The sequence below is a fragment of the Alosa sapidissima genome, chromosome 22, assembly GCF_018492685.1.
Source record: "Alosa sapidissima isolate fAloSap1 chromosome 22, fAloSap1.pri, whole genome shotgun sequence".
Taxonomy (NCBI): domain Eukaryota; kingdom Metazoa; phylum Chordata; class Actinopteri; order Clupeiformes; family Clupeidae; genus Alosa; species Alosa sapidissima.
The window spans coordinates 22,561,039-22,581,159 of NC_055978.1; the positions used below are offsets into that span (position 1 = coordinate 22,561,039).

The 20,121-nt window shown below is 41.0% G+C and overlaps 1 protein-coding gene across 1 annotated transcript; it reads left to right on the plus strand.

Moving 5' to 3' along the window:
* Positions 1-5,323: 5,323 nt before the first annotated feature.
* Positions 5,324-20,121, plus strand: LOC121697655 (probable polypeptide N-acetylgalactosaminyltransferase 8). The gene is made up of 11 exons (XM_042079277.1): positions 5,324-5,427; positions 15,931-16,153; positions 16,244-16,410; positions 16,662-16,845; positions 17,286-17,483; positions 18,262-18,376; positions 18,508-18,693; positions 18,913-19,047; positions 19,239-19,334; positions 19,426-19,593; positions 19,726-20,121. The coding sequence occupies exons 1-11, from the start codon at positions 5,367-5,369 to the stop codon at positions 19,843-19,845; spliced, it is 1,653 nt and encodes a 550-aa protein (XP_041935211.1). The 5' UTR covers positions 5,324-5,366; the 3' UTR covers positions 19,846-20,121.

Here is a 20,121-nt window from a genome sequence, read left to right on the forward strand (position 1 = left end):
TCCCACTTCTCCTCTCATATTTTCATCAATTTATCCTTTCGGCCCTTGGGCAGAGCGCTGAAAATGAGTTTTATATTGCATTCCATGACTAAAAAAGCTAGAGCTCACAGATCTACTTGATTGAATTCACAGCGAGTTCTTTTAGGCAGGATCACATTAGCCAGCGGCAGGTTTCCTATTATTCTCTATAGTTCGGCAGTGGAGCGGTGGTAATGCTGAACAAGCTGAGCGTTGAACTTGGTTCAACTTTCAAAGCGCAATGCGAGCGTATTCAATTGACAAACCATTTATGTTGCTTAGGAACGAGACAACACTTATTATGGTCTGAGCGTTGCGTTACGTTTGCCGCTGCCGCTTGCCGCTGGCTGATGTGATCCCAGCCTTAGGGTGCCCAAGTTTGCACTCATCCCTCCAATCCCAACAAAGGCCTCGTAGAAGTCATAGGAGAGTCCAGGGTTCCCAAACAGGATGGGATCATCAGAACTGATGACCACAGGGTATCCCTCAGTCATAAGAACCGCAGCAGGGTGATTACGCACATCTGAGACCAGCCTCAGCACCTGTCATTAAATGTGAGGCAAATTTATAATTGTGACAAAATTAAAATGAATGAATTTCTTAAAGTGTCCATATTATAAAAAAATCACTTTTTTCTGGGATTTGGTGTTATTTTGTGTCTCTGTTACTTCCACACACATACAAACTTGGAAAAAAACCCATCTATGCTGTTTTCAGTGAGATATAGGTTTCTGAATGTATCCTGCCTTCAGTCTCCGGGTGATCTGGTCAAAATCGTAATACCTATTGCGACCATTTTGTTCCATAGACTGTAAAAGAAAACAAGTTTTCCCTGCTGTATCTTCCATAAAGAGTAAATTAAATGATGTACCTACTTCCGGAATCTCATTTTCGGTATGACATATTTTGACGTGTTTGATGTCACTTCCTGGTCTCGTCTGTCTCTAAATGACTTATTCCGCCTTCATGCCACATCGAATATTCAGAAATTCGGACCTCCGACAGAGAGAGAAAAAAATGTTGGGCCGGATTTTGTGCTCGGAGACTTGTGCGGAAGTCTTGTTCTATCATATTCTCAACCACAGCGGCCTCCCTTGCAACAATACAAGAGACAAATCTCACTCTTGTTACAAATAGGCAAGGTAATTTATCACTAAACTAAGGCCGGCTTTACACGACAACGCTCCCGGGTGAAACCGACAAAATATTTTATCAGATGTGCCTTTCGTTTAGACGGCGACAGCGTTTTTGGGGCTTAAAAACGCAAAAAAATGAACCCACCCTCCAGAGTGGAAATCTTAAAGATGCTCCACCGTCGCGTTCCCGTCTAAAGGGTTAAAAACGCAAAAGTGTGTTCTGAGCTGCTCACGCTGGCCATCCTCGCATACGTGTTGGCGTCATATCCATGTGCAGTACAGCCAAACAACAACAAACATGTCGGATTATTTCCATCAGTCGGATATTCAAGTTGCCTTAGCTTAGGTTTTCGACTGTGGGCTATTTCGCGCTACTACGGAGAGAAGTAGAAGGAAGTTTCAACGCATGCGCGCGCTCTTGGTGTTGTTGTATGGCAGTGCTTCACAGTAGGCCTACCACCTAGCCACCTGGCATGCATGCATACTACATCAAATTTCACACTTCTGCGTCACCGTGCGCATGCAGATTTCCACCCAAAGACGCTCGTCTAAACGCGAAATAAAAAGTGGGAACGCAACGCCACTTTTGCGGATTGTGTTCAGATCGTTGTCGTCTAAAGCTAGCCTAAAACTACAGAAACACTCACCCGAGACATTTTCCTTTTTGCACAACCATAGTAAGTTCTAATAACTTATTTATGCGTTTCCTGTATTTGTTTTCTGAGCTGATCTCATGAACACTCTTTTAAAGTTGGGTCCTCCGAGTTTACGACCGGCATGACGGCAGTATTAACTCCTATGGAATCAGAGGCGGGAAACTAGATTTTGCTACACTAGTTGCCCAGTTAGGGGCTCATCACTTTTGTTGTCACATTGTAGTTTGTTTGTAGTCCATGTGGCCTTTCATGTCCAACAGTTTTAATGTGAACTTGGGGAATTTGCGTTTTTATCACTTGAAAGCTGCATCTTTCTTTCACGAGCGTCTTACACCATATTTTTAAGCAATTATAGTTGTTTATTTAATATTAGTGAGTGTATGTTGTGGCATCCATGTTTTTCACACATTACGACTGCAGAGCACATGAACACTCGCAGTCGAAAAAACAACGTAATCACGGGGGTGGTCCTTGTCATTTGAGCAAGGCACCCAACCCCTTACTGCTCCCTGAGCGCCGCTGTAGCTGTCAGCTCACTGCTCCGGGTTAGTGTGTGCTTCATCTCACTGTGTGCTCTGTGTGTTTCACTAATTCACGGATGGGATAAATGCAGAGACCAAATTCCTTGTATACACAACATTTACATTTACATTTTTTTTAGGCAAAGTGAAACTAACCTCACCGTGGTGTCATAGTCAATGACAAAACAGTTATACACAGCACAACGAAGCGACGGTCATATAGGTTTAGTCAGAGCTTTTTTTTCTTCCAGATTTTCTTTTCTTTTTTTTTCTTCTCAGTGATTTTGTGTCAACGATTCCCGGGACACTGAAAGACCGGGCTGCACGAAACTTGGTGGCCATGTAGCCCCACAAGGATGACACAGAACCAGTGCTAAAAATGCTAACCTGACTCTCGCCAGATGAATTTCGTTCCGCCTAGCTCCACTCATCCAGAGCCATAGAAAAAGAGAGTTGCGACACTCTTTGAAGTCGCCGCCAAGCGGTCACGTGGTTCACGTACGCTTCAACAGTTCCAAACAGTGGCCTAAATGGACCCCCCGAAAGAAGGGTAGGCCGGACAAAGTTTTCTGTGAATATCTCGAGAACTGTAGGGTCTAGGAGGACTATGTCAACCCATCCCATAACCACTCATTTGATGTATAGTGTAATCGCAGGTATCTCAGGCTGACAGGTAGCCTGGGTGCCAGCTGAACTTAGCCCCGCTCACAACATTTGAGCTTGGGAAGTTTGGTCTGATATTGCTTCGATGTGGAGCAACTATGCTCGAACCAGAGCTGTTTGGACCTATCAAATTGGGCTTTACGATGATGGACAGGTGAGCAACAGTGCCCCGTCTATCACGTCATCTGAGCACGCTTAGGTTGATTTTGTTTGCAACAAAAACAAGTTTTGTGGAATTCCATTCATGGGGGACCACACAATAAATTAATATATGTGTACATTTAGTGACCGTACACTAAGCAGTGACTGTACACTGCACACACTCACAGATGCAATCATTAACACACGCAAACACACACATAAAGATACATGCACACACATAAAGATACATACACACACACACACAAGCACAGACACAGGAATGCACACACTCACACATACGCACGCATGCACACCTAAACACACACGCATAAACACACACATATAAAGACACACACATTCACACACAGTAGACATGTAGACATATATACGCAAGCACACAAATGCACATACACAGGTATGCACGCACAGACTCACATACACACACAGGCATGCACGCACAGACTCACATACATACACACACACACAGACAGGCACACACACAAGCACACGCACGCACATACACACACAGGCATGCACGCACAGACTCACATGCATACACACACACACAGACAGGCACACACACAAGCACACGTACGCACACACACACACAAACACGTACACGCACGCATGCACAAACACACGCACACACACACAAGCAGGCACATGCACACATGCACACACACACACACACATAAACATACACACCCAATTACCCTCACACACCCACGCACAAGCGGACACGCACACAGACACCTAAAACACACACACAGATGCAGGCAAGCAGACACACATAAACACACACACACACACACACACAAGCACAGACACACACATACAAACAGGTATGCACACACATGCAAACACACACACATTAACACACACACACACACAAAAGACACACACGCACAGACATGCAGACATATGCACACACGCACTCACATACACACGCACAGACTCACACGCACACATACACACAGGCCCACATATAAGCACACACACACATAAACACGTACATGCACGCATGCACAAACATACCCACACACACACACAGCAGACACACGCACACACACATACACACACCCCATTACCCCTACACACACAGTCACAAGCGAAAACACACACAGAGAAGCACACAAAAGCAACGGACACATGCACACACTAATTTACATACACAAAAGTTGACTGGGCAGCAGTCATATTTTGTACCGCTCTCTACCGTTACTTTCACTGTTGACTGTCAATGGGTTACCATCGAAAACAGCCTGAAATAAGCAACACTTACCCCAATAATGTTCAAATGACTGAATAAAAAACCAAAGGACATTTATCCTGCAGAGGAGTTGCTGCCTACATCCCGTGACAGTGCGTCTTCAGCTGTGCTTCATATGCACCTTTCGCTATAGACCAGTTTTTTTGTGGTCAGTGGCGTAATGCTTTTTAGATGGTGTAAGATAGCGATTTTTAGATAATGTGCTAGACCACGCCTTAGGTCTTTAATTGCCACACCCCTGAGTGCATTGTTTAATAAAAGAAAAGCGCAATGGCGAAAAATTCGAGTGTAAGATAGGAATATGCTCTGCACCGTGATAAGAATACACTACGCGCTGCATTTAGATCGCCGAGATAGGGCCCTTTGTGTTGTTTTTTTCTCAGAAATGCCAACACCCCAAGGCTCGCTGTAAATGTATGTGTGTGGGTTGATTGTGATAAAGAATTACATCCTATTAGAGTCCCTCAAAACAACAGAGCCTGTTTTACCAGTTTTATAGCCTTGCATGTAAATGCATTAGTATGCTGTTACATGTTAGACAGTTAGTCGATACACTATTATTCATGTCTTTATATAAGGGGGGGGGGCATTTTGAGCATAGTTGAATATTGTAGTTCAGGTTTCAGGAATTAGGTTTATGTAAAATAGTGGCAGCTGTACAGCCTTCAGTAGCTATTGCTTTGGATGGGGAGGAGTTAGGACCTTTAGTCTGAGTAAGATCTTATCTGCGTCTTCACTATGTTTTCCATTCTCTACTGGAGAGGGAGCCTGGTGCATGTCCTGCGTGCACACAACTGGACAGAGGGATGGTGAGGGTGAGCTGTGTTCGAGGGCTTGTGCCTTGTGTGGTCGTAGCTGCCACCTTGCTCTGTCTGACTTGGGTCAATTTGAAGATCCTCTCCAAGAGAGAGAGAGCGTGGTGGGGGAGCATAGGAATGATCACCTTACAGCAAACTACTCCATGCAGGGCACTGATATTCTAGAGAGACTAGAGAGAATGGAGGCCCAAATCAACAAATTAGGTAAGGAGACGTTCTGCTCATACTTGTTCATGGAACGAAGAGCATCATTCCAGCTCGCATGAGTTGTTGCACATACTGTAGCTTGGTGCCTGTTAGGTTACAGAAGGTGATGCATTGATTTGTGCCATAGTGTTGTTGAAGACTTTAACCCTCTGAATTGCTCTGTGAGGACCGAACAGAAATACATACAAAAAAGATTCTTGAACAAATTTGTGAAAAGATAATATGTTTATGTTATCTTTTGAAGAATAATGTGTAATAGTATAGTTTTTTGAGCATGGGAATACTCATACAAACAAACCTTTTGGCAAATTTGGGATTTGCTCTGCAGGTCTGTCTGTCTTGAATTTCCCCTTGGGGATCAATAAAGTATCTATCTATCTATCTATCTGGCCAAGAGGAACTGATAACTACAGAGAGATAGATATGATCTGAATAGAAGAACAATATTTTCCAAACTAAATAATATTGATAAAAAAAAAACATACTTTCTGCAATCAAAAAAATATACTTTCAATCCTGATCAACTACTTCCTGAATAGAGACCTTGTTGTACATCATAAAAGATAATTTGAATCATTGGAATCCTGATTCCTTCAACAAATGGGCAAATGCTAACCTGGCTCTCGCCAGATGAATTTCGTTCCGCCTAGCTCCACTTATCCAGAGCCATAGAAAAAGAGAGTTGCGACACTCTTTGAAGTCGCCGCCAAGCGGTCACGTGGTTCACGTACGCTTCAACAGTTCCAAACAGCTCTTTGCGTGTCGTGTTATTTCAATGGGATAGACAGCAGAGGTGGGACCAAGTCACTGTTTGGCAAGTCACAAGTAAGTCCCAAGTCTTAGCAGTCAAGTCCAAGTCAAGTCCCAAGTAAATACAGAGAAGGGCAAGTCGAGTCCAAGTCCAAGTCACATCAAAGCCAAGTCGAGTCCAAGTCCAAGTCCCAATTTTTTTCAAGTCCTGAACAAGTCATCAGGTACTCTTCACTTAATAATGCCATTATTAGACTATCGATCATAATTTTAGCACTTCCATCTAATCCACAGTATTTTTTGTTTATAAATACAGATTAAAATATGTTCAATGTTTCTGTCTTGTAATCTTTTACGACATATGCATGCGCATACCTGTGTAATCTGTAAACGGATAGCTACATAACACTCAGCACAGCTGCAAATATATATATTGTTTTTCCAAATTGCGGAGCCCACTGTAAGGATGAGTAATAATTTGACTGATGGCAGTTCACTGCGCTAGGCCACAGATTTGCCTGCAAACTATTTATTAGGCTGTCTGGCAGTGGCGACTCATAAGGGAAGCCAAGGTCAACACTTTTATATTATTTAAAAGATAATAATGACAGTAATTTTGTTTTAAAGTATTCATTTCTTAAGAAATACTACACATTTGATGCTGTTTATCTCATTTGTAAATGGTGCACTGTCACTTTAAGCCCATTGTGTCACACGTTCTCATAATGATCCTTTTTTTACCAGCTCCGTTCAAATATAGCCTATGGCTAGTCCACAAACTCAAACATTGTTTGTGCCACATGTATAGCACAATATTAACAACGATAAGCATGATATTAAGTTGGCACAAACAGCTTTCATTCCCTTGGAAAGAGAAGCATGTATGACATGATGCTTGCTTGACATTTTCTGTTTGCAATTAAAAGTGAATTATGAGCCTGGTAGCCAGTAGCCACCTAGCTACAGTAGCTGAGTGAAATGTATTTCAATCGGCATATCATGTGCTTCATGTAAATAAATTATTGAATACTTCAAGACTATTAAGACCAGTTCCATTACACAAGGCAAAGACAACTCTTCATAATATTCTTGTCCACTTTCCAAATCACAGTGAGTGCAGCTATGTCATAGTGACCTGGATCTCATAGTTTATAACAGTACAGTAGGCTAGTGAGAACCGGATAATTCACAATCTCCTCTAATCTCGTATTTGTTGCCTTCACGATTTCCTTTTATATGTTTCTTATATTGAGAAGATATCAATCATCATCAACAATGACAAGCCAGCTGGAACCTACTCATTTTCTCTCCCTCTCGTGCGTGCTTGGATGCGTTCTCAATTAAATGCAGTAGGCTAGCATAAGTTCAAGTTGGATCTTAATGGAGAGGACTCGAAAAGTATCAACTTTATGTAACATGCTGTTGGTGCTTTTTGACATTAAACGTTCTCTAACAAGAGTGCAAATCAGTTTGCAGTAAAGCTACTAGTGATTGGCTAAATGTTGGTCCTTCCTCTGTCTCTTGGTGCCCTACACACAGTGCGTAACGCGTGTGGGGGTAGCGGCAGTACTGTACTGTGCTCTGGCCGCTTGTCTCCGCAATTTTTTTTTTTTTTTTTTTTTTTTGTTAGTCGCGGGAAAGCGTCTGTGGGGTGACTGGTCCACGATCAGGAAATTTAGTTTTTGATTCGAGACATGTCAAGTCATCACAAGTCAAAGAGGCAAAGTCCGAGTCAAGTCTCAAGTGAATAGTATTCAAGTCCAAGTCGAGTCGCAAGTCATGCCGAATTTTATCAAGTCAAGTCTGAAGTCATTAAAATCATGACTCGAGTCTGACTCGAGTCCAAGTCATGTGACTCGAGTCCACATGTCTGATAGACAGCATCGAGTGCGTTATTGAACGGGAAACATTACAACAAACCAAAAACGAGTGTTATTACGTGTTAGCATGCTTGCATTATAGTGTCAATTATATATTGCGAGTATAATTAATTTGCAACATCGATCTAAAATATGTTCTTTGGTAGTTCTAACATTGAACGTTTGTTTCCTTGCTGGACATTCCTACATTTGCCTGTATCACGCTATACTTTACTTACATTGTCAAAACATAGGCTATGCATTTTGTATCCTTTTTGTGTGTGGACATTAGATCCAGTGTCCTTTTCAGTTCGTTTGGTGAGATGAAGATGAAGGTGACCCCCCCCCCCCCCCCCCCCAAATCTACCACACAACTTTGATCATTGTAAAACTAGCAATAAACGTCTATCAAATATATAAATATTGGCATTCAGTAGCCTAATAGCCTAAAAGTTTGATCAATGCATTAAATCTATTCAGTTCTTTTAGAGAAATAGCATAAAGGTGGCCACAACACAGCCTTTAACATTTTAAGACTAAGCCATAAACATGTCAAAAACACATAGGCTAAATAAGAATCAATAACAACTTAAATTGGAAAATGTTGATTAATACTGCAAGATACCCACACCCACTGTTTCAATAACACACTTGTAACTCAATAAGCAATCACCTATTTCAATAAAATACTTATAACTTATATTTCAGCCGGCTGGTGAGACTATGAAAAGGATGACTGATACATGTTTTCAATAGAATTTTTATTAAGTTTTCAATGTGTGTTTCAAACAAGAACAGGAACAAATGCAAAAAAAAATGTGAAGGAAGGTATGGTAACATTGCAACATAAAAAGGAGGTCTGACACTCATTTAGGTTTCCAAAAAATAAAAAGATTTCAGTCTCAAGTTTGAACAACACGTGTGTGAACTACACAAAAGACACAATGTGGAAGGGATGGGTAGCCCTCCGACTCTGTACACCTATAAGAGGGACATGGTAAGGAGGATGCAACATTTGGCTGGAGTCGGGAGTGTTATGGGAGGTGTGGAAGATGCTGGATCAACACAACTCCGTTTGTGTAAGGGCCCCATCGTGTGGACCTCAAACATAAAAAATGATCTTATCTGACCATTCCAGTCATATATCGCACACCCTTCTTGTCCTCTGCATCCTTGGTCCTGGATAAGCAGAACAGGCACAGTGGAGAATGGAGGGAGAGAACAGAGCAGGTAACACTCAGTGTATACTTGGGACAACACATTAAGTAAGTAGCAGAAATCTAAGCAAGAGGCCATCTCCAGCAAGAGGCCAGCAAGAGTTTTACATACCCATACACAGCTAACCATTTGCAAGGCTGGTTGGGGGTGCCACAAGTCCAACAATAACATGAAGAATGTTATTTTGTTGGGGATTACTTTCAGAGTGATCTATGCCCTATTAACCTGACTACTCCTGTACTTTGGAGTGGGTAAGACTGTCTTTAGTGGCAGGCTAGCACATACCGTTGACTTGCGCTAGCCTAGCACCTGCGAACTCTGCAATTAGAAGGACTGGATGAAACGTGCTGAAAACGGTCTCCACTGATAAATATCACACTTGCTTACTTGGAAATAAGGTCTTATGTCCAAAATCCTGAACCACCCCTTTAAAGCAACCCAATGCAGTTCCATTACCTTAAAATAACAGCTTTAAACTCATGGTACACTGACATACAGAGAATGAAGTCTCTGACTGTCAATGCATGTCCAGAATGTTTGATATTGCTTAAGCAGATACATGGGTCAATGCATGTCCAGAATGTTTGATATTGCTTAAGCAGATACATGGGGCAACTTTTTGAGCAATAATAACACACAAAACAGGCAAACTTAAACAAAGTGTGGGTGCAAGTAACCATGTGGTTGTGTGTGTGTGTGTGTGTGTGTGTGTGTGTGTGTGTGCAGCCACTGTGGTATAACTTATCACTAATGTCTGTAAACATCATGATGAGACAAAGAGTTTTTGGTAACACTTTACTTGACAGTATCGATATAAGAGTGACATGACACTGTCATGAACACATGACACTGTCATGACACATGAAACCTGATCCTATCTTACCCTAATCCTAACCTCAACCCTAACCATAACTCTAAGGGTACGTCTACACGAAACCGCCGGGTGAATTTTCTCTTACCGCTTTCACAGCGTTATGTCTTTTTAGCGCACGTGGAACACTTAATTATAAAAAAAAAATTACACGCACATGTTGAATGAAATTTGACTTGTGCTGCAATTAGTAAATCAATATACAATTAAGACAATAAAGAGACCAAAATGTGTTAATTTATGTTGCCTAACAAAACCTATACAACAGAAAACGTTCGTCTTGACACATAGATTTGCAATTGCAAACTCTACCGAAATTATTTGTAGCCTATGTGGTCGTCCTCACGTTATCTGTCATTGACTTGGGCTACAGCGTAAAACTTTATCAGGTGACCAGTCGGCTAAAAATGCTTAGTTGTTTGATGCTGTATGAGACATTTTACTGCACAACAAAATGATTACACGTTGGGCTTAGAGGGCAAACTGTACGATTTTACTTGATCTGTAAGACAATAAAGACCAAACAGTACGAGAAGGAGTTATAGTGGGCTACTGACTGTTGTCATTACATGAATGCAGATGGGCATTTTTCACAGGTAATGGGGAACTTCCAAGGGCGTAGGTTTAGTCTCAGCTTCGGTGGGGACACATCCCCAACACAACAATACCAACATTATTGTTTCAATACCAATACTAAGTGAAGAATCTCGATTTCGATACTTTTACGATTTTTTAAAATTTGCTTTGGTTTGTGTGATTTGTGAGATCATTCACATCAGTGGCAATCATAGAATTTGATTGACCCTCCACACACACACATACACACACATAGAAAGTGATGGTTGTCATCAGTGTTGGGCAAGTTACTTCAAAATCGTAATGTATTATGTATTACTCTTTACTGTCATTTCAAAGTAATTTGTTACATTATAATATTACTGTATCTGAATTGTAAGGCATTACACTACTATTGTATTACTTTTACCAAAATATCTAGAAATATAGATTTGGAATTCTAAATGCAGTTTATTATGCTCAATGCAGCTCATTGCACTTCTAATGGACGGCGATGTGGTATAACATAATGAATGAGCTAGGCTTAAGGCTAACAACAGTAGAATGCAATAGGCGCAGTGATGGCTCATGATGCAATACAAGGAACAATCATAGCCAGAATTTTGTTAAAAGCAGACCGAAAAGCAGTAGAAGTCTGGTCAATTGTGATAGAAATGCTGTAACTTTAGGCTTAGGTCTACTCATTAAAATCAACAGAGAGCCCACTAAACACACAAAATATTTTATCATAAGTGCCTTTCGTTTACACGGCGACCCCGCCATCGGGGCTTGAAGACGCAAAAATCTGAAGACTCCTTCCAGAGTGTAGAGTTTTGAAGACGACCCGGGTTGCGTCTCCGTCTAAACGGCTAAACCAAAGATCCTTGATTACCTCTCTGGCTAAACTGTCAAATTAGAATGTCTGCGCGTGACGTACCAGGGTTCTATCACACCACCACCCAGCAGTCTGGAATGCATATCCAATCGAATATCACATACTCTTGCGTCTTCATATAAACAAAGATTTCCCCCTGAGAATGCTCGTCTAAACGCGAATAAAAAACGTATAAACGTAGCCTTAAAGACATGTCAAGATAGGCTACACAGTGCCGCTGCTGGCCATTTTGGTGCCCTAACTGGTGAAATACAGTATTAACCTAAGTATGTCATCATATGGCCAACTATAAAGATGTAATCTGCCTGTTCTCAGGGATGGGTAGTATTACTGAAACATGTAATATGTATTTCAAATACAAAATATTTTGTCATTTGTATTTTATTGGGTTGAAGGAAATGGCTCTGTATTTTGTATCAAAATACTTTATTAGTGTGTATTTTTGTCTTTTAAAAATACTGCGAAATACTATATGTGAAAAACACTAAAAAAGTAGATACTACACACAGGTGTAATGAATAATTGGTAATTAGGCAACAATGGTTTATGTTTATCGCAATCAGCTAATGTGAGAACAGCTGTGTTCAACGACACTCACAGCTTTTCAGTGACGGCTATTGCTGAAGCATCAGCTCTGGTCTGAAGTATAAGTAAGTATATAAGTATAAGTATACTGTATATACTCTTTTGATCCCGTGAGGGAAATTTGGTCTCTGCATTTATCCCAATCCGTGAAACACACTCAGCACACAGTGAACACACAGTGAGGTACAGCACATACTAATCCCGGCGCAGTGAGCTGCCTGCAACAACAGTGGCGCTTGGGGAGCAGTGAGGGGTTAGGTGCCTTGCTCAAGGGCACTTCAGCCATGCCTACTGGTCGGGGTTCAAACCGGCAACCCTCCGGTTACAAGTCCGAAGAGCTAACCAGTAGGCCACGGCTGCCCTGAAGCACTGGTGTGAAGTCGTACGCAAGTAAAGATGAGCAAGTTTACCTGTGCAACTTTACATAAGGACATCAATAGATGGTAAGGTGTTGAGTGTGTTTGAATTCCCTTTCTTGTAGCATCCTTATCTGCATTCCACAGTGGGGAGAAGTTCACCTTGTTTAATTAAATAACAATTATATTTCCTTATTAGCTGCATACTTGAGGTTGGAGATATTAAGGCACATCAAGTTTCTCACATACTGGAACTTCAAGATACATAGCGTTATGATTTTCTTATTCAGTTCTGCACTGGACTTGAATTACGAAATTCGGCACAGATACACAATTTTGGCCTATTGATTACGTTGCACATTATGGCAAAGGGGCCATGCCGCTCGTTATACGTTTTCCAAAGTATTCTGTATATAGCAATAAAATAAAATAGAAATACATGAATACATTTAGATTAAAAAAAACAATAATTTCATGAAATACAGCTTGTTCAGGAGTCTCGAAGCTCGAGTCCGACGAGTCAAGTCTGAAGTCTTTTGAGTGGAGTCGCAAGTCAAGTCTGAAGTCATTGTTTTTGCGACCTCATTGTTTTAGGCTAATGAAAAATAGTTTTCGCAAGTGCAAGGATATGTGGATTCAATTCATCATGTTTGCGATGTCATTAGATCAAATAAATGTTCAAAAAACTCAAAAAGTCAAAGAAAAGCTTTATGGGATGAGATCATAGAAGGAATATCTGGTGTCTCGCAATGTTCATTTCTATGGAAATGCACCTAGTTTATCTTTTATTTCTTTGCATTGTGCAGGCTACATTCACAAATACACTGCAAGATGCAACCCATGACTTCTATTCTGTGCTATAGCCTATGCGACTGTCCGTGCGGCACATAGCCTATTCAACATGACTCCTAACATTGGTTGAAAGATTACAGAAGCTAGGTTTAGCTGTGACAATATCCTGGGTGATCCTAACAGCTAATGTTATTTTACACAGTAAAATCCGAATTTGAAAGCCTGGTCACCAGTTGCCAGTTTGTATGGCTAGTTTGCCTACTTAGCCTGCATAATGAAAAACCTTTGTATGTCCCCTTTCTTCTTCTTGGGTGGCATAGCTGATCTACAAACCACAAAAAGGGGCAAACATGTACATGCCGAAGGGCAAAGGGAATATCAAAATGTTTTACTTTGGCCTTTTATGGGGTATATATTGGCAGACAGCCCTGGTAACTTACCGTTGTCGTTGACACACCTGCTCGCTTGACTGCCAGTGCAAAGTAGCCTGTGCATTGGCACTCTCCATGCGTGTAGCGTGCGTGTCAGATAACCCTACCCCCTCCCCCTCGGTTTTTCAGCCAATCAAATGACGTTTCTAGTACTGTCGTGCTGGCTGTCGGAATGATCAGCAGCACAAATAAGTTCGCTAAAATATTGGTGGGGACAATTTTGTCATCTTAAAATTTTGATTAGGACTAGTCCTTAGCGTCCCACCCTAAATCTACGCCCATGCTTTTTTGATCCCGTGAGGGAAATTTGGTCTCTGCATTTAACCCAATCTGTGAATTAGTGAAACACAAACAGCACACAGTGAACACACAGTGAGGTGAAGCACACACTAATCCCGGCGCAGTGAGCTGCCTGCTACAACGGCGGCGCTCGGGGAACAGTGAGGGGTTAGGTGCCTTGCTCAAGGGCACTTCAGCCGCGGCCCACTGGTCAGGGCTCGAACCGGCAACCCTCCGGTTACAAGTGCTAACCAGTGGGCCACGGCTGCCCCCAATGAAAAATATGAAAAACATAATGAAGCCACCCTACCAGAATGTGCACTCTGTCTCTTTTTGTCACACTGTGTCTCATGCTGCCTTAGCATGGGCCGTTTGAAAAAACCAAAGTCAGCCTTGCAGCTGCAAGATAAGGTGTAAACAGGGGTGAGCTCTACTCATAACATCCAGTAGGAGAGTGAACAATATTTAAGCCATGCACGATGTATGACCTGTGATCACTCTGTACACCCCTGAACTTTCTGTAAACTGAAGGTGAAAATGTTGTACCCTTGGCAGCAATATTGCTGACTTGTAAAGATAAGACCGATCAACGTCCTTTCATAATGCCATAGTGGGTTCGGGGTAGTGTTGTGTCAGCATTTTGGAGGGGTATAAGTATGGGAGCTCAACCATTGTTCGAGTGTGCCTTCTCGAGATACACTCACGGTTTATTGCTGTTGGTATTGCTGCTAGCATCAATAAAACCATTTTTGCATCGAATTCTGCCTGCTTAAAAGCTCCTTTTTGCTTTAGCATAAGTGTTAGTGGTGAATTTTTCTTGAAGTCGTGAGCTCAATTTTCTACTTATCTCACTTTACTCATCTTGCACTGGATCATCTTCCTGATCTCAGTATTCTGATCACAAGCCTGCAGTCAGAGGCTACATTTGTTGTTTTGCACTTTTATGATGTCATCACATCACCAAAAGTTTTGGTTTTACCAAAAATATTTTGCAGTATTTTTAAACTACAAAAATACACACCTATAAAGTATTTTGATACAAAATACGCAGCCATTTTTTTATATAGATAATATAGAAATGACCAAATACTATTTTGTATTTGAAATACATATTTTTATGTATATGTGGGCATAAATACTGCCCATCCCTGAGTGTTATCTCAGATAGCTAATCATTGTTTTCTTCAGTACATTGGCCAAGTACAAGGCTGTGTGAAAATGTGAACATGAGATGGTGTGTGTATACTGTACATGCTGTAAAAAGTAAATCATTGGTTCAATGTGAAATTGAAGTAATCGATAAAGCTATTCGACATTGACTCAACATTTAAAACCCATTCAGTTTAAACTTATTCTTCAGGTCAATGGTCACGTTGACATTTTATATCCAGTTAGGTACAGTACAATGGTACTAGTACAATAGGTTCATTATCATTATAATTCAAGTAAACAATCTAATATTTGTAGGCTACTGTAGTGAGAAAATACTAATCAAATGAACAATAGCCACGTTTTACTTTTTACAGTGTACATTCACTACATACACTGAATATTCACCTAACTGTAGATCACTTATACACCAAATGTAATGAACATTTGACACACCCTTTTCCACTTTGATCCTTCTTGTGTGCAGTGTTTTTGTAGTGCACACATTTGTATGCAATGGATATTTCTGTGGCCTACAAGTATGTGTGGGATTTCTGTGTAGTAAATGTATTTGACATGTAATTGGAAAATGGAAAGTAAGGTTGCTCTCATCTTGCATTGCATGTGTGTGTGTCAACAAACATCATGACCATTGCATTTTTCACTGATTTGATACAAAGTTATGGCCTAACGTGTTTAAGTAGTGACAGGGTTAAACATTTGAAACAGTGTAGTAAAATGATAACTGTTGTGATCTCAGTCAGTTCCCTCCACAAACGCGAGGAGAGACGGGTGGATGAAGTGAAGGAGGAGAAGAGGGTCAAAAAGTACCCAAACTCACCTCTTTTCAAAAACTGGGATGCTGCTCTGACCGAGGAAGAACAGATGGAGGCTGAGGAGTTGTTTCAGAGATATGGCTACAATACCTTTCTGAGCAACCGTTTGCCATTGGACAGGGAGCTACCTGAAACGCGACATTATAGGTCAGTTGTGAGCAGCGCAAGGATTCAGCTATTTTTTCAGTCATGCACTAACAACTGTAAGAAAACAAACTGTTTTCGACTGTGTTCCAGGTGTTTGGAGCGGGAATACCCAAAAGATCTGCCCACCATTAGCGTTGTGCTGATCTACCTTGACGAGGCCCTGTCCATAATCAAGAGAGCCATCTACAGCATCATCAACAGGACCCCTGCCCACCTCCTCAGAGACATCATCCTGGTGGATGACCACAGCTCCAACGGTTGGTTTCTCTTATTTGTCATGATATCAAGTTTGACACAATCTAGGATCCAGATATGCCAATTCGCATGTGCCAAATAGCTGTTTCATGTGGAACACAAATAAAATGGCTCAGTGTTTAGCCTGGCCTGTGCAGTATACACATGCTCTTGAAAGTTGCTATATTGCCCTATGATTATTGTGTGATTGATGGCTATGTATGATTAATGTAGTTTGGAGTATGTGTAACTGTAAAATCATATATCTTGACAGGTGACCTGAAAGAGCCATTAAATGCCTTTGTGAGTCTCATTCATGTGACTAGGCCTGGCTTGGTGAAACAGGTCAGGCACTCCAGCCAGCTAGGCCTAAGTCAGACGAGAATTTCGGGGTGGAAGGTTGCCAGTGGTGATGTGGTTGCCATTTTGGATGCCCATATTGAGGTCAACAAGGGCTGGTAGGTTAACCAGAGGTGCGTTCAAATTAGTAAACACAGGCGAATATTTGCAAACAGGTTTTTGCCAAACGTTTGCGAACACTCGTAAACAGTCTGAGGAGGTGGTTCACCGCGAACATACAATGGAGCTGGACGAAAAGTTGGACCTGGCCAGACTCTCAGTACATTACGAAATGTACGAGAGTCTGGTAGGACCAGGCTATATTCCTACATGGCCATGGCCACATTTACTCATAACTAAACTCATGTCATTGTAAATGTGATGATGTCCATTTCTGAGTTCATGTACTGGCTTATGTTGTGCATTATGAGACATTCTTCTAACAATTTTATAATCAGTTCACTGAATTGTGATGCATTGTTGGTCCATTCACTAAGTATCTGGCCTATTTCTTTGTGTTCTGTAGCGGCATCTATATATTTCCCCCCTGTGTACTTAGGGCAGAGCCGCTCCTGGCGCGAATCAAGGAAGACCACACTGTGGTGCTATCACCTGTGCTTGATAAAGTGAGCTGCTATGATCTGAAGTTGACAAACTACAAGCCATCAGCCCAAGGCTTTGACTGGGCAATGTGGTGCAAGTACGAGGCATTCCTCCCACAGTGGTATGCCAGAAATGATGAGACACTTCCTGGAAAGTGAGTTCTTGTTTTATCAACCATTTACATCCAGTGTGCTCCCTACAATGACCCAGAATACTGACCTTGTTAACCTAACAAAAACAGACACAAGTACAATAGGCATTAAGTACCTCCATCTAGGGTTCCATGGTTCAATCACCAGCTGTTACCTCATAGATAACACTTTAGTTTAGGCAGAGACGGTTGATGAAGTATATTAAGGATCTTTGGTTTAGGGAACATGGCGGCCATATGTGGAACAGTTACCCCACTCCCTCACCTCCCCCCAACAGTCTAAGTCATTTTTATGCATCATAAATTATGTAGCATAATCATATAAATGTGTAGTGCTTTACATGATCAAATTGATCTTATTAAGTCTCAATTCAAAATGTCCGATACCCCAGTAATTCACACAGGTATTCTGATTGTTTAAGAATATGTGTGTTTATTATGAATATGTGACTTATATTGACAGAATAGTAGCATATAGCATGCCAATGTATTAGAAGGCTCTAAAGTGTCTATTTTGATCCATACTATATTTCAATAACCTTAGATCAAGACCAACTAGTTGTTTATTAGGATTAATCTATTCAGTAAGATTAAGAATAAGAAGTAGCTGAATAATTATATAATAAATGTGTGATGAGGGATGACACTTAACTCATACCCTATTAAGCACTAATACATACACATATTACTTTATATTAATGGCTAACATGTGTTATTTAAAATAAAGTGTTATGGTATGGTATAAAATGGTTTTACATAACTTCCAAAATTGTGTTAACAGGAGTCCATCCATTATGGGGGTACTGGTGGCAGATCGTGTTTTCTTTGGGGAGATTGGAGCTCTGGATCCTGGCATGAAAATGTATGGCGGAGAAAATGTTGAATTCGGACTTAGAGTAAGTTTCAGCAGGTGCCAAATGAAAAAACGGAGAAAATGACATGATTTACTCTGACAACAAAGACAAAATACTGTGGGAACGCTGAGGAGTTGGCCCTGAACTCATCTCATGGGAATGACTGATTTCAGGTGTGGTCGTGTGGTGGTAGCATTGAGGTGATTCCCTGTTCCAAGATTGCTCACCTGGAGAGAGCGCATAAACCTTACATGCCAGAGCTGAAATACTTGATGCAGAGAAACGCTCTCCGGGTGGCTGAGGTGTGGCTGGACGACTACAAGCACAATGTCAACATTGCCTGGAGGCTCCCTCTACAGGTGAAACAAAACACATAAGGGCTGGATAAAAACTATGATGTGAATGACCAAATAAAGTTATTTTTATAAATAAATACAAAATGGAATCTTTTGAAATTGAAAATGGAATTGATCAATAAAATATACTATGCATTTAACTGATTGATTGATTGATTGATTGAAATACATGTATACACTTAGTGTTTTGCTGCCCTCTGTATATTTTCTGTCTCACTGTAGAACCATGGCATAGATATTGGTGATGTGTCTGAAAGAAAAAAGCTGAGGGAAAAACTTAAGTGCAAGCCTTTCCAGTGGTACCTCGACAATGTCTATACCAGCTTAAAGCCATTCAACATTCTCAGCTATGGCAATGTAAGTTTTGTATGTAAGCATTATGTTACACTTCTTACACTGAAAGGTAGATTTTTGCACTGACGTTCACAGATTTTGCACTATGTTTAGACTGTGTAATAATGTATACAACCATACACAGTTTATTTTTAAAAGAGAGACTATTGGAAAGGCTTTTGTGAAGGAGTCACCACCTTTGTCTCTGATGTCAGTTGCAGAATGACATGAACACAGATGCATGTGTGGATCAAGGCCCTGTTCCAGGACACACCCCCATCTTATACCAATGTCATTCTTACACCTCTCAGGTATGTGCAGATCAGTATATTTTTTTAATATGCTAATATAGATGCAATGAAGAGAGGCCTATAACACCATCTCATGCATATCTTGCTGCAGGCTTGCTACTATCACTCAAGTGGCAAGATATACATTGGAGAAATCCAGTCCAACATGGACCAAACTAACCGCTGTCTGGTGGATCCAGGCTCGGGAGAATTGCCACAACTACATGAATGCAAGAAGGCCAAAAAAACAGGCCTTAATATGCACTGGGACTTCAAACAGGTGAGGCTCTCAATAAACCTGAACATGATTGATTTCTTATTAGCTGTATTAGTTTCAAATGGAATACATGAGACATCCATGAACAAGATGCAACATATATTTGGTTTTGGATATGTTTTCTTTACCATGCAGGGGTCTGCCATACAGAACAGAGAGACAAAGAGATGTTTGGAGGTAAAGGACATTGAACTTGTCATGCAGGAATGCAGTGGTCAGAACTGGAGGATTACAAATGTGGTCAAAGAGTTTTGAATTCCTGTAGAGCATATTTCAACATATTTAGACAACTGTCCTGTACCCCGTTTGCAAAGATTTTTCAGAGTGACTGTACACAAACAGAATTCAGAAACAGATTCATAATCTCTGGTCTAGACAAGAGCATAGGAGATATGCCAGGTTTGAGTTGTGCTACAAGTTGAAGTCGTTCTCTATCTCCGTTGCTTCTAGCGGCACGGTGGTTAAAAATAGTACGGTCCACAATAGGGGTGTCTGAAATCGCTTTACATTAAAATGTTCCTACAGTGGAAA